The sequence below is a fragment of the Venustampulla echinocandica genome (genome assembly GCF_003357145.1).
Source record: "Venustampulla echinocandica strain BP 5553 chromosome Unknown scaffold_4, whole genome shotgun sequence".
NCBI classification, from domain to species: domain Eukaryota; kingdom Fungi; phylum Ascomycota; class Leotiomycetes; order Helotiales; family Pleuroascaceae; genus Venustampulla; species Venustampulla echinocandica.
In genome coordinates, this window is record NW_022474209.1 from 17,910 (window position 1) to 30,764 (window position 12,855).

The 12,855-nt window shown below is 48.6% G+C and overlaps 6 protein-coding genes across 6 annotated transcripts; 4 read left to right on the top strand and 2 right to left on the bottom strand.

Moving 5' to 3' along the window:
• Window positions 1–498: 498 nt before the first annotated feature.
• On the top strand, window positions 499–1,443 carry BP5553_06287 (uncharacterized protein; the record flags this gene model as incomplete). Its single annotated transcript, XM_032014910.1, has 1 exon — window positions 499–1,443. The coding sequence occupies one exon, from the start codon at window positions 499–501 to the stop codon at window positions 1,441–1,443; it is 945 nt and encodes a 314-aa protein (XP_031868331.1).
• Window positions 1,444–1,596: 153 nt separating this feature from the next.
• Window positions 1,597–2,618, bottom strand: BP5553_06288 (Uncharacterized protein; the record flags this gene model as incomplete). The annotated part of the gene is made up of 3 exons (XM_032014911.1): window positions 1,597–2,218; window positions 2,280–2,404; window positions 2,484–2,618. The coding sequence occupies 3 exons, from the start codon at window positions 2,616–2,618 to the stop codon at window positions 1,597–1,599; spliced, it is 882 nt and encodes a 293-aa protein (XP_031868332.1).
• Window positions 2,619–2,641: 23 nt separating this feature from the next.
• On the top strand, window positions 2,642–3,610 carry BP5553_06289 (Uncharacterized protein; the record flags this gene model as incomplete). Its single annotated transcript, XM_032014912.1, has 1 exon — window positions 2,642–3,610. The coding sequence occupies one exon, from the start codon at window positions 2,642–2,644 to the stop codon at window positions 3,608–3,610; it is 969 nt and encodes a 322-aa protein (XP_031868333.1).
• A 1,256-nt stretch (window positions 3,611–4,866) lies between these two features.
• Window positions 4,867–7,044, bottom strand: BP5553_06290 (uncharacterized protein; the record flags this gene model as incomplete). Its single annotated transcript, XM_032014913.1, has 1 exon — window positions 4,867–7,044. One exon carries the CDS (start codon window positions 7,042–7,044, stop codon window positions 4,867–4,869), a length of 2,178 nt encoding a protein of 725 aa, XP_031868334.1.
• A 440-nt stretch (window positions 7,045–7,484) lies between these two features.
• BP5553_06291 (putative histidinol-phosphate transaminase) lies at window positions 7,485–9,005 on the top strand (the record flags this gene model as incomplete). Its single annotated transcript, XM_032014914.1, has 1 exon — window positions 7,485–9,005. One exon carries the CDS (start codon window positions 7,485–7,487, stop codon window positions 9,003–9,005), a length of 1,521 nt encoding a protein of 506 aa, XP_031868335.1.
• Window positions 9,006–9,594: 589 nt separating this feature from the next.
• BP5553_06292 (uncharacterized protein) lies at window positions 9,595–12,569 on the top strand (the record flags this gene model as incomplete). Its single annotated transcript, XM_032014915.1, has 4 exons — window positions 9,595–10,183; window positions 10,302–11,442; window positions 11,497–12,205; window positions 12,264–12,569. The coding sequence occupies 4 exons, from the start codon at window positions 9,595–9,597 to the stop codon at window positions 12,567–12,569; spliced, it is 2,745 nt and encodes a 914-aa protein (XP_031868336.1).
• Between the last annotated feature and the right edge of the window lie 286 nt (window positions 12,570–12,855).

Consider the following 12,855-nt stretch of genomic DNA (forward strand, 5'->3'; position numbering starts at 1 on the left):
GATTGATACAGGGAAGCGTCCATTTCCTCATAAATACGGGATACTCCACCCATACGGAGTATACATGGGTTAGGGGGATACGGGTAATAAAAGCAGATCTTATCCTGCTAATCATGTGCAAAAAGTCTTAGCAAGAAAATACTCAGCATTTTGCTGAGAACTAGAAATACTGCATTATCTCCTTGAGACTTTTCCAAGAACTAGCTTACGAAGAAAGGATCCAGTTATCAACAAGAGGCTGACACTAAGCCTTGCTTGGCCCGTATCGATCCCTGACCGCGCCTCTATTCGTCAACAATTTCAGCCTGAATGGTCGTTGCATTGCATTGAAGCATAGAGTGATCTAGTCATCATCTTGACGAAACCAGATCTCGATCTCTCACCTAAAAGATATTCCCCTGGAGATCGAATTCCCCATTTGGCCATTAAAACTTCCTCAATAAAGCTTCATACTAAAAGTACAATTTATTTGTTGGCGACATCTCTACTCTAGTCACAATGCCAACCTACCTCGTACACGGCTTCCGTTGGCCGCGCTGGGCAATTCGCATCTACATCGCTCGGCAGGATCTCGAAGACGCAGCCTCAGACTGGATAGTCGCGCCAGCGACCTCCGTCACGCTGCTCAACTCTTTCTACACGCTCTACGACTTCCTGCCGCCTAGTAGCCCACCACCATCCTCATATGCACTCCCAGCTCCACATACCCAAGTCGTGGTACAGGAAGCATCCACGAAAGAACCACCGCGGCGGCTGACGAAAAGGAATACGAGCTCACGAGCATCGCTGAAGTCCTCCCTATCGGTACGCGCACGGCGATCGTCCGCGCTGAGCATTGCCAACACGCAGCGTCAAAGCGGCATTGCGAATGGGCAGAATGGAGATAAGAATCGCCATGGACGCAATGGCACGCATCTAGAGTCGCCGCCTAGCACCAATGCAAACACAAGCACCTCAACGCTTGCCGAAAAGGACGCGCCGAGCTTCAACGACTGGAGTGTCGTCAAAATCCTCGAACAATATAACCCCGCCGACATGCATTCTACCAGCCAGCCGTACGCTTACGTCGGTGATTACTTCGTTAAAGTCGAACTCGGGGTTTCGATTCCGGAGGAGATGGCCAAATATGACGCAATGATGAGGGCTGAGGAGGAACTCGTTTCCCCTGGTGGGCCTGGGAGTCTTGGTGAGGGGTTGAGTGCGAGGGATATTAGGAGGAAGAGTAGGAGGTTGGGATGGTTTGAGAAGTTGAGGGATGGGGTGCACAAGGGGGCGGAGATTGAGTGGTTCGTGGTGGTTTGTGGGGATGAGGAGAGAGTGGCGCCGGAGGTTTCGGATCTGGGAAGTTCAAGTCTTGGGAGTGAGGACGAGGATATTAAGACGCCTAGGAGCGCCGGATTGAGAGGATTCTTTGGTAAAAAGAAAACTATCCGAGAGGAGTGAGCGATCAATACGTTTATGTCGGTTTAGCATGGTGTTGGTGTTTGCTTCGGGTGGCTGCATTGGAAGCCAGGTTTGTAAAAGTATCAAAAGTCGGGAGGTGTAATACTGTTGTAGCAATTGAATAGGACGGCTTTCTTTTGGCCTAAATTGGACTTATTGTTGTCCCTCATAATCCCTCTTCCAAATCCTATCCCACACTTCTTTATCCACCGCGAACTCTCTGACATAGTCATGTTCTAGCTCATGCGTCCTCTTTCCTAGCAACACTAAGCTGTGCAGCGGCCCTCCTAGTTCCTCATCCGCACTACAAAGCTGCCTCAACGTCCCACTGACAAACTTCTCGGTCTTGCCACCCACCCTCGCTGCTCCGATGGCCAAACTCTCCTCCCCATAAACACCATGCTTCCCCTCGCCTTCCTCCTTCTTAATCTCTTCCACCTCCAGCATCTGGCTTGCGCACTGCCCAACAGTCATATACCTCGGTGGCTCATAAATCCTCCTTCCCCTTGCCATATTCTCCAAACTCTGCTCCTTGACCTTTATATCTAGAAGGATGAGTGTATGTAGTCCAATGTCGCGATTTTCTCGGACGCGGTCGTGGAAGGATGCAGGTTTCCATGTCTCAGTAAAGAACACCATGGATACTGTCTGCCCGAAATTGTAGAGTTGAAGACCGGTGGATCCGATGGCTGACATGATGCTGGCATTGGGAATGGTGCTGATGGGAATTTGGAGCGAGCGAGCGCGGAGAACGAGATCGGTATGTGTCGTCGCTCTATATAAGAAGAGTTAGTATATGGGGCGGGATAGTAATTAGGATGAGTGGAAGTACGAACCCAAAAGGATCTCCCACAACGAGAAATGCTACGTCGACGGTTTGCGCATCTCGTAGGATTTCGTCACTTGCTGACTCGACCATCTCTCTGTCTGCAACAATAACTTCTCGTCCATAGTATTTCTCCTACTGTATATCAGCGTCAGCTCTCAATTTCTGCTTGGGTAAAGTAAGAAATAAAGAAATGACCTAGGGGGAGCATTACGAGGATAGCCGTATCGACAAGTAAAATACTGGTGTATGCTTCAAGGTAGACTCGCGAAGCTGTGCGCGCGATTTCTAGGCCTTTTACCGTTATGTCTGTCTCATCGGATAGACCGAGGCCTATTAGATAAAGCATTTTGACTAATGTGGTGTTCCACTATGGAAATGATTGTGTCTATCCTTTCGTTGTGCAGCAGTATGATAATTTTGTGCCCCTCATCCGTGTGGGGAAATTCTGAAGATTCTGCCACAACACACCGCTTTCACATCAACAATTTCGAAGCTCCTGCACTTGCGCAACCTCGTCCAAGCTTCAACCATCAACAGCCTTGCCACTGCACCTATATCCTGCCATCCTCGACTCTTTACAACGGCAATACTACCGAAACCTCCCCTCTCTCTGCCAACCAATTCGCAGCCATGTCTGCCAACAAGGGGGCCTACGAAACAACTGCCTCGGACACCGACTTCCGCAAGAAATACGACCGAGCGGAATACGCCGCGAAGGCGGCGGAGCGAGAATCCAAAGAAAAGGAAGAAAGAAAAGCGCGCTATGAAGCGAAGCTCGCCGGAAAGAAATACCATGTGCCCCTCACAGGGAACGAAACTCTTACAGAGGCGCGAGCCTCCCGACTAGATGTCGCGAGCAATGTAGGAAAAGTGATGCTGGTGCCGGCCGGGGCGGCGACGGGGAAGAGAGGTCGTGGAGCGGGTTTCTATTGCCAGGCTTGCGATTTGACGTTCAAGGATAATTTGCAGTGGGTGGAGCATGAGAATAGCATGCAGCATCTTCGGGCCATTGGGCAGACGGGCGAAGTTAGGCGGGCGACGGCGGAGGATGTGCATGACAGGATTACTATGATTTGGGAGAAGATCATAGACGAGAAGAGGGCAGATGTTAAGACTCTTGGAGAGAGGTTGGAGGTTAGAAAGATGGAAGACGATAAGGAGAGGGAGGAAAGGAGGAGGAAGAGAAGGGACTTGGTGGAGAAGAAGAAGGCTATTAAAGAGGAGGAGGTTAAGGTTAAGAAGGAATATGGGGATGATGTGAGGATTGAGGGCGAGCACGACGAGGACGATATGATGGCTAGCATGGGTATTGTTGGATTTGGATCCTCGAAGAAATGAGGGTTTGGGATGGGATTCTCCTTGACCTGGTTGATTTAGCGATGGCGTTGGGGTCCCGGGCTGACATCTATCAATGTCTGGAAATTTATATGAGAAGGGACATAGAACGAAAGCTTGACTGTTACCATAGGTACTTTTCGAGTTTGTATATAGGTACCTATGTACAGCCAAATCCTCCTTTCACAAGGGATTTCACTCGTCTGTCCCTCCCTTGCGAAATACGGAGTAGTGAGTTCACCACTGGCTCCAATACTTAACTACCGCATGCCTACCGAAGGCAGGTACAACGGCTGCATTTAGGTCAGCTGACACACTGGGTTGGGATTAGAGTGTGAGCAGACGTTTGTTGCACGTCGCAACCTTCTACCCGCTGCCCGCATATGCACGTTTCCGCATGGCATCGCCCTAGCCCGATTAGGCAGAGGCGCTCCACACCCAAGTCATCACAGTAAGAAAATTGCCTCCGCGACCAAAACGTGGGTGCAAATAACAATACTCCGTAACTTGCTACGCGACGTGTAACGAGTACTCCGTAGAGCAACAATAATGCTACACGACGGGCAGCACTCGAAATGAAGCTATTCGCAACCGGTGCCTAGAGTCGCAGATGGTTGCGTGCAACTTACGGAGTGTTAATATTGCTAGTCGCACCCACGTTTTGGTCGCGGAGGCAATCTCTAGTTTAATCAGGCTACGGTGATTCGATGTACTCCGTACTGTAAGAAAAAGGGTGTGCACGGTATTCTAAACCCTGGCCTCAATCCAAACGAGTTCTCCTTTATTGGCTGCTGAAGGAGGTTCTTTCAGCCTTACCAAGCCATTTGGTGATACTAATACTAATAATAGTGTTTAAAGCTAACGACCCCCGGCAAAGAAGTAGACGTTTATATAGCGCAAAGCACAGTCCGCTAATATTAGAAAGATTTTATAGCTAGGTAGTTAGTAAATAGTGTATAGGTAGATACGTCTAAAGATAATACGTTCAATCACTAAGCAAGTTGGGAAAGCCATGGACCAAAGCTTGAGAGCCTCGAAGACAAGACTTCTCGCCTCGAAACTACAATCTCTGCCAAGGGAGACGACATTCATGAAGGCGTCGAGGGTCCGACAGAAAAGTACGAGTACGAGTAATGACGCTTTGCACATAGGGCTGTCGGAGACTTGAGCTTTCTTTTGTTAAAGAGTTAGGAGTGGAGAAAGTATACAGTAACAATTCGTCATCTGTCGTGAACTATCTATGTTCGATACCTAGCATTCTAAATTAACTCTATTTCCTGAATGATCTCAGTGTTAAAGCAGGAGCGCAGAGTGAGGGTAGTAATTGCTTCGCTCTGCCCTTGGGGGAGATTTTCCCTGGCACTTAAAATGAACATGCCTAAACGTCGGAATTTCAATTTGCCATGGTCGGCGATTTGGATGTGTAGAAAACCCCACCATTTTAATTCCACACTATTAATTATGAGAGCATACATCCTTTTGTTGGCTGGCACTGTGGGGGACGCAGCCGAGTCTGGATAGTAGTCACCGACGAGCGGGAAATTGCTGTCCCTGAGATGGTCGGTTGTAGCTGTAAAGATAGAGCATCTAACGTTCAAAGTGACGACGGAACCCGTGGAGGATATCGAGTTTAGCTGTGCGCATGCTACAAAGTTATCGGAAGTTGCTTCCCGTGGCATCCGAACTGGGCTAGCACAAGATGCCCATGACCATGATGAAATAGGTTGAGACCGATCCTGATCAGGGAGGCCATCGGCGGGTGTAGCCGAATACCAAGCTAAATCGAACGGTAGGCTAGCTACCCAATAGCCAGTTATGTATTCCCCCATACCAGTTTTCCGCTTAAATTGAGTGGCCAGTCCTAGCAAGGCGGGAAGTCTATCGGACTCCTTCGTCAGATTCAGGGACGAGTAGGTTTCTACCAGCCGACGCCACCAATCTCTAAGATTGCGCATGTGGTGTTTGTCTCCACCTTTTAAGGTCGTATGATAAGCAGCCTTGAATGCCATCGGATCAAGTAAGTAGTTCGGGTCTTCTGTTCGTCTTTGTTCATTGTATTCGTGGATCGTCCGTCTCAAATTATAATGCCACTCTGTACGTCCTTCAAGCACGTCTCTCTTGATCCCTTCCGACAGCCTTCCGCATTCACAATCTGAGGATTCAAAGCACTCCCACATAATTTCGTTAGGGCTAAATATCACAAATCTTCGAGATAATAGCCTCTCCTGCATGACCCAGCCTCTAGTGAACAAGTCTAGTCCACCAGAGAATGCATGGGCTGCGCTGGACTTTTCTCTTGGCGCTTGCTCGCCATGATATGGCAGTCCTTTTCGCAAATACAACCTTGGGTTGGGCCGCTGAGGATTCGAAACTTCAAACCCCTTGAAGATTTTCTCTGCCTCAGAGAAGCAGCCGTCCACCCCAGACGCAGCAGCTACAGTCAAGATAGCTTCTTCGTATATCGAGCACATAAGATTTGCTTCCTTCTCCCAGTCTTCAGCACTATCTTGAATAATACAAAGGCTATCAATCCATATGTATCGTATCGGGTCTTGGCCAGGGTACTGCTGAACATACCAGCTCGAGAATTCCTGGGCAAATAAAATAGCATCTTGGAAACTTTGAGTGAGGTATTCCCAAGGAATATGCTGTTTCAGGGAGTCGATATTTGCTTGAGTGCATCGTGGCATCTTATTTGCATCCATCCACCGATGGCTAAGACATATGTAGTGACTTTGAGAGCTCTCGCCTTCAATAAGTCTTATATTATTCCTATCGGCTATATCGATGACCCTCGTAGGTAGTGATGGCGGGTGGTGATTGTCACCACAAGCTTGGTGACTTGCAGAACAGACCTGAAACCAAGAGTAGACCCTTTCGAACGCCGCCGCAGATCCGGTGTTGCCTGAGATTGGATGTGTTTCGAATGCTCTCTCAATATAGAGAGGCTGGTGTTCTCGCCGCCTGGCTCGGAGAGACCCCAATAGCCACTGGGCCCAGGAGTCGTCTTTGTTCGATTGAGTAGTTTTGAGCATTTCTAGCGTTGCTTCAATAAAACTGCCATCGCTCTCTAAGACGCTCAGAACGAATTCTGTGCGACCTATATATGGATCGATGTAGCAATGTTGGCTACGAAGTCCTTGCCCCTTCTTGTCAATGATGTGCGCAAAAAAGGACATGGCGAACCCCACCACACAGCAGCCGTGGCAACGTTCCTGTGCTTCCGGAGAGAGGGCAGCCTGATTGAGCACAGTGCTGGTTGAAAATGATTCGAAATATGGGCGACACAGTGGGCATTCTTCTTCCTTGTATGTCCGTGCATTGAGAAGAGCCGTGGACTTATGGTACAATGTCTGGAGATAGCCGTAGAGGTGGGAAGAGACCGCGGCCCCCTCCAGGGACGTGGAGTGGCCGGATGAAGCCTCTGCCTGAGCCATCTTCCCTAGTTCCCGGTTTCGCGATTAAAAGAGGGTTTGTGAAGGCCATAAACATCTCTGGGCTGATCCTGTGCTCCCTGCTAAGGAACAGTATAGGGAACCTCGGCCGATCACAAGTAGCCCTATTTAAAGAGCGATGAAGAGTTTGCAGCGCTGAAGACTCGCGATGAGAACCCGGATTTGGGACAAATGGGAATAGTAGTGGTCTTGATACTATCTCAAGTTCTTATAAAGGCGTTGTCTACCAAGATTTCGTGAATATTACCGTGTAACTAGCACGGAGCATGTAGAGAGGCTCGGTCGTCGTGTTGAACTGGCTCTCGACAACAGGGATCCAAAATCGCCCCGGCATCCCTGTAAACGTGGACAGGGTACTTAGGTACTTACTCCGTATTAGGTAGTATGGGGTAGGTACGAAATAGCGCCTCGAGAGGTCGGAAATGGGCTTTGGTGAGGTCAAGAGTCATCTTAGTAAGCCCCCACTTGGTAATCCCCGAACTGCAACCAAAATAATTACAAGTACCCCTCGGAGCCCCTCCATCAACATCAACATCAACATCAACAACAGCGTCAATTGCCTTCAATTGTTACCCCGACCTTCCAAAATATGGCGGAAAATACACGTCCCTTCAACCTGGAAACCTGTGCCCGCCAAAATATACTTGACTTACAGCCTTACCGCTGTGCACGAGAGTAAGAGCTTCAGTCCCCGAAGCAATTGTCAGTTCGGTGACTCACATCTATACAGCGATTATAAAGACGATGGAACAAATATCCTTCTCGATGCTAATGAGAACGCCTACGGACCGTGTCTCCCCTTGAACGGGTCACCGATTCCGCAGACTTCATCGTCCGATTCTTCATCCTCAATCGACTTCCTCGGCTTGCACCGCTACCCAGACCCGCACCAGCACGACCTCAAACAGCGTTTATGCAAGCTGCGCAACACTCATTCCCATACCTCTAAAAACCTCACGCCTGCCAACTTGTTTGTAGGTGTTGGGAGCGATGAAGCGATTGATGCACTGCTGCGATGCTTTTGCGTCCCCGGCCGAGACAGAATCCTTGTTTGCCCACCTACATATGGCATGTACTCTGTGTCTGCACAGGTCAATGATGTCGGCCTAGTTAAAGTCCCATTACTGCCCGCTCCCGAATTTGCACTTGATGTCTCCACCATCATCTCTACGCTTTCGTCTCCACAGGCAGCAAATATCAAAGTCATATATGTTTGCTCTCCTGGGAACCCAACTGCGTCGTTGCTCCGTAAGGAGGACCTACAGAAAATTCTTGAACACCCCAGTTGGAATGGCGTTGTCGTTTTGGATGAAGCATATATTGATTTCGCACCGGAGGACTCATCGCTTGCCGAGTGGGTGCTTGAGTGGCCGAACTTAGTGGTCATGCAGACTTTGTCGAAAGCTTTTGGCCTGGCAGGCATACGGCTCGGGATGGCATTTACATCGGAGCCTATTGCTTCATTGCTGAATAACCTAAAGGCGCCATATAACATTAGTAGCCCCACAAGTGCCATTGCTACTCAAGCGGTACAGGATGCAGGGCTTGCTGCAATGGAGTATAATAGGGATAGGATTTTCGCCCAAAGAGATCGGATCTTGAGAGAATTGCCCAAAATTAGGGGCGTTGGAAGATTTAGGGGTGGCAATGAAAGCAATTTTCTGCTAGTGGAAATGCTCGATGTTGATGGGAACCCGGATAACGTGACAGCGTTGAACGTGTATGAGAGGCTGGCAGAGAATAGGGGAGTGGTTGTCCGATTCCGGGGGAAAGAACACGGGTGCATGGGATGTTTGCGGATAACGGTTGGCACCGAAGAAGAAGTCTCAAGATTCTTGAACGAGCTTAAGATTGTCATTCGGCAAGTTCATGCCGAGGCTTCTCCGGCTGACGGTGCAGTTGAAGAGCGGAAAGAGGAGGAGGCGAGTGCAGTTATCGCATAGATCAAGGTATAAAGTAGGGCTTTGGATAGATCTTAAGGTATTTCGAGTAATGATAGCATTTTATTCCCTGGAGGCATAGCCCAGATGCCGAATGCGCTCTTGCGTTTATACAGTCATAGTACTAGCTGTGTTGTTTCGTTCATTATTAGGCTCTTTGATGCAATATATGGCAGGTTGCATGATAGAACGGATAGTAACGGGAACTTGCAGGAAGTTCTTCAAGCTTCACATAAAGGAGACAAAGGCCAAAATGACCCATAGAGATAAAGTAATTCTTCATCGTCTTGCCTGAGATAAAGTTTCCCATACCATACGTGATTTGAGTGTTAATACAAATGAGATAGTTGTACCAAAGGCGGCAGATATATCCAATCATAGGAATAGTGGCTGAATCCTGGCCTGCGCATATCTTAGCCCATCTGGATTTCGATTTGATAGATCCTATCTCGTGTGCCCGCTTATACTCAGTGATTAAATTCACTGCTCCCACTTTAACGCTTTTAGGAGATAAACACTCGCTTCCACTTTCCCCCCCCCCTTTCTGTTTATCGGAGATAACACCAACCACCCGGAACAACTCTGATCCGCAATGGAGATGGAGATGGAGATGGCCTCAACGGAGAAGTACTGCCGTCACGAGACCAAAGAAGATGCCGCCGCTCCCACAGAGACAGACGAGTTAACTGACAACGACCTCTCAGTCCTCTCGCTAAAACAACTTTCCCGGAGTGTCAACTTAACCACTTCACCAGACTCAACACTCTCGATCTACCTCCGCTGGCTCGAGATCCACCGTCAACTGAAACCAAATCCTTCAAGGCCGTGGCGTAGCACTCTGGCTAGATGGGTTTCAGCTCTTAGCTCACGAGGCTTCTGTCAGTCGGAGTTGGCAAACAAAGTGAATATCTGGAAGGAACAGCACGGTCCCTTCAAAGACTGTGCACGTCGACCTCCACCCACGCCCCTAGATATTGAAGAAGCTTTTACTTATCTGAGAAGAGCTGATTGGCACCGTGAGGGGAAGGACGCGACGCGCCATAGATCTGTGCAATCCTCCAATCAAAGTTCAACAAAAGCGGCTCACAAGGAGTCAAGTTTCAAGACCTGGAAGGCGACCATGGAAGGCTCTAGGGGACCCCCACCTAGGGATTACGTTTGCAAGCGCTGTGACAAGAAAGGTATGTAAAGTTTGTTAGCTCGGTGCAGTTGTCGGCCACTTTTTTTCTCTGAAATAATGTAGTCTTCTAAAGGTGAAGTATTCACTATTTGTCAAAAGACGCTAACATTGGATGTCAGGTCACCAACTGGAAGACTGCCCCACCAACCTAGACCCAGCATACGACAAACCACCTGATAAGAACTATACCTGTACAGTGTGTTGGGAAACAGGCAAGCACTACGGAGTACTCTGCCCATATAATAATAGCAGGTCCTCTCTTACTGTACAACGCAAGCATAAGGAGCGTAGAGAGCGCAAAGAGCGTCACAGGGAATCAAAGGCCTCAAAGGTTAACGCAAGAGAACGCGATCTCACCGACAGCACCGGTAGAAGGGGACAAACGGATCAAGAGTATGGTCGACTGAATCGAACCCCAGCCTCTTCGAACGTTTCAATGAGAGATTGTTCACCTCCTAATAGTGCAAACCGAAGAATGCTTGCGGAGCTTGACCTTGCAGCAGCTCGACTTTTGGAGGAGGAGTTAGCAGATGTAGCTAAAATGGATGGGCGAGGAGTTACAACCTTCCAAGACTCCAGTAACCAACATCGAAAGCGAGCTCTTCCGGACATGAGCAACAGAGACTATAGCGACAACGATCTACACTCAGAAAGGAAGAAGCCCCGCAAGACTGGCAATACTATGGAGAACTCTGGAGACGTCAGACCAAACCCTGCGGAAGGAATGACCATGGATGAAATATTAAGCGCGGTGGATGATTTAATCAGTGAGGAACGAGACCGCTATGCTGGCGATGGACGCACCGACACAGAAACGGAGACCCTCACTTCTGATAATGCTTCTGTGGATGATTTCCAGAGCAAGATACTAGCGAGACATACAGAGGAGGGCCGGCTCAGGGAGACGGGAAGGAAGAACCTCAATCCTGAAGAAATTACAGTGGATGATGGCGAAGAGGATGATCGCGATGGCCCAGTCAATGCTGTTGCGTACACGGTAACACAAGGTACCATGAATGCCATCAAACCCTCTGGTCGAACAGCATACCGTCCTACTAGGCGCGGCAATATCGAGACCCGATTTCCGATTGTACCAGCTCCAGAGAGCAGTCCAGCTCCGAAGTATTCAAAGCTCATCCAAGGACTAATTAAGAAGCATCCGGAGATGACGGAGGTGGTGAACAATGTCAAGAAACGTCCAACAGCAGTCGATATGTGGGAAGCAGACGACCAAAAGAAACCCCAGCCAGGAACTAGAGCGTAAGTGTTATTCAATTTCCATCACGCAATTGCTAATTTTGAGATACTACTTAGAAACCTTGATGCATTTGAATCACTTGACCTTACCGAAAAGAAGCTGGAGATCCCAAAGTCGACAACTCCTCCCAGTCGTACCGAATATCCACAATTCGATGGAGCCTGTGATGAGAGGCCTAACCAGCGCAATAAAATTATCACACACTCCAACTATGAGGAAAAGGGTGTTCGCCTCGGCACGGTGGCATTGAATAAAGTCAAAGTAGTTACAGGAAACGCCAAAAAAGAACTTTCAGCGCTGAGGTTTGGACGGTCGAATGCACGGTCTTCGAGCAACGAATTCCCATCATTTACATGCACGGCACAGACTACACCATTATCAGGCCCCGTTGGAAAGGTCGATAATATGAAAGAGGTGCATCCGAAAGTGAAGAGGGCCACTTTTAAACTGATGAAAGATGGGCACGAGGATACTGCGGCAGCCAACATTCAAAATTTGCAGGTTGAGGAAGTTCGTCTCAACGCTAACACATTGAACATGAAAGCAATTTACAACGCCGCTAGAGCCGGCATACCTGCCTCAGCTTCATCTCGATCAACAAGGGAATTTCAGACCACAGTAAGGAACTTGATCGACCGGAGCAAAGGTCAGAACTTGGAGAGGTTTGCAGTAAACTTCAACGTGCCAACCACAATCCCAGAGGAGGCTAGAAGCACCAAGTCGCAACCATTGGAGGAGAAAGGATCCTTCCACAATATTATTGATGTACGTATTTGCCAGTCCTCAATGCACCTAGAAGGACGGATACTAAATTGTAGAACAGGAAGTGTCGCATGAAGGAAAGCACAGTACGGCTCAAGCCAACTTTATCCAGAAATCCAAAACAAAACTCATGAAGATGCGGGTTGGAGACGAATTGAAGAAGTTTTCTCGGAATTTCAAGCTCACCACACCCATCCCCGAGGACATTGCCGAAATTTGCAAGATTCAGTCGAGAACTCAAGATTGCCAGGTTGAGCTGGAGAAGAGTGACGGGGTTTCGGCGGTTGGTGGCCCGGGTTCGATGTTGGCTGCTAAGGTTCTGGAAGAGGTCGACGAGGTTCGGGATGTCGGTATCATGAAGAACTAGCAGAAAGGTATCTGTCGGGTTCAGGTGCTAATATCTCTTCGCTTGCATGGGGCATTAGGACATACTTTGCTATTCTGAAGCCGAAGTCACGGTAGCACCTAGAGTTATTAGTTTGCTGTATGTATAAGTCGCTAGCATTCTGGCCAAATGTAAAAGTAGCATAAAATCAAAGGTCCAGATTGCATCACCCATACGCCCTAATGGTAGCACATGAAAATGTGTACCATAGCATACCGATCCTCTGAATAACGCCATGTTCGCCGCCCAATGCATCCCCCAATCACTT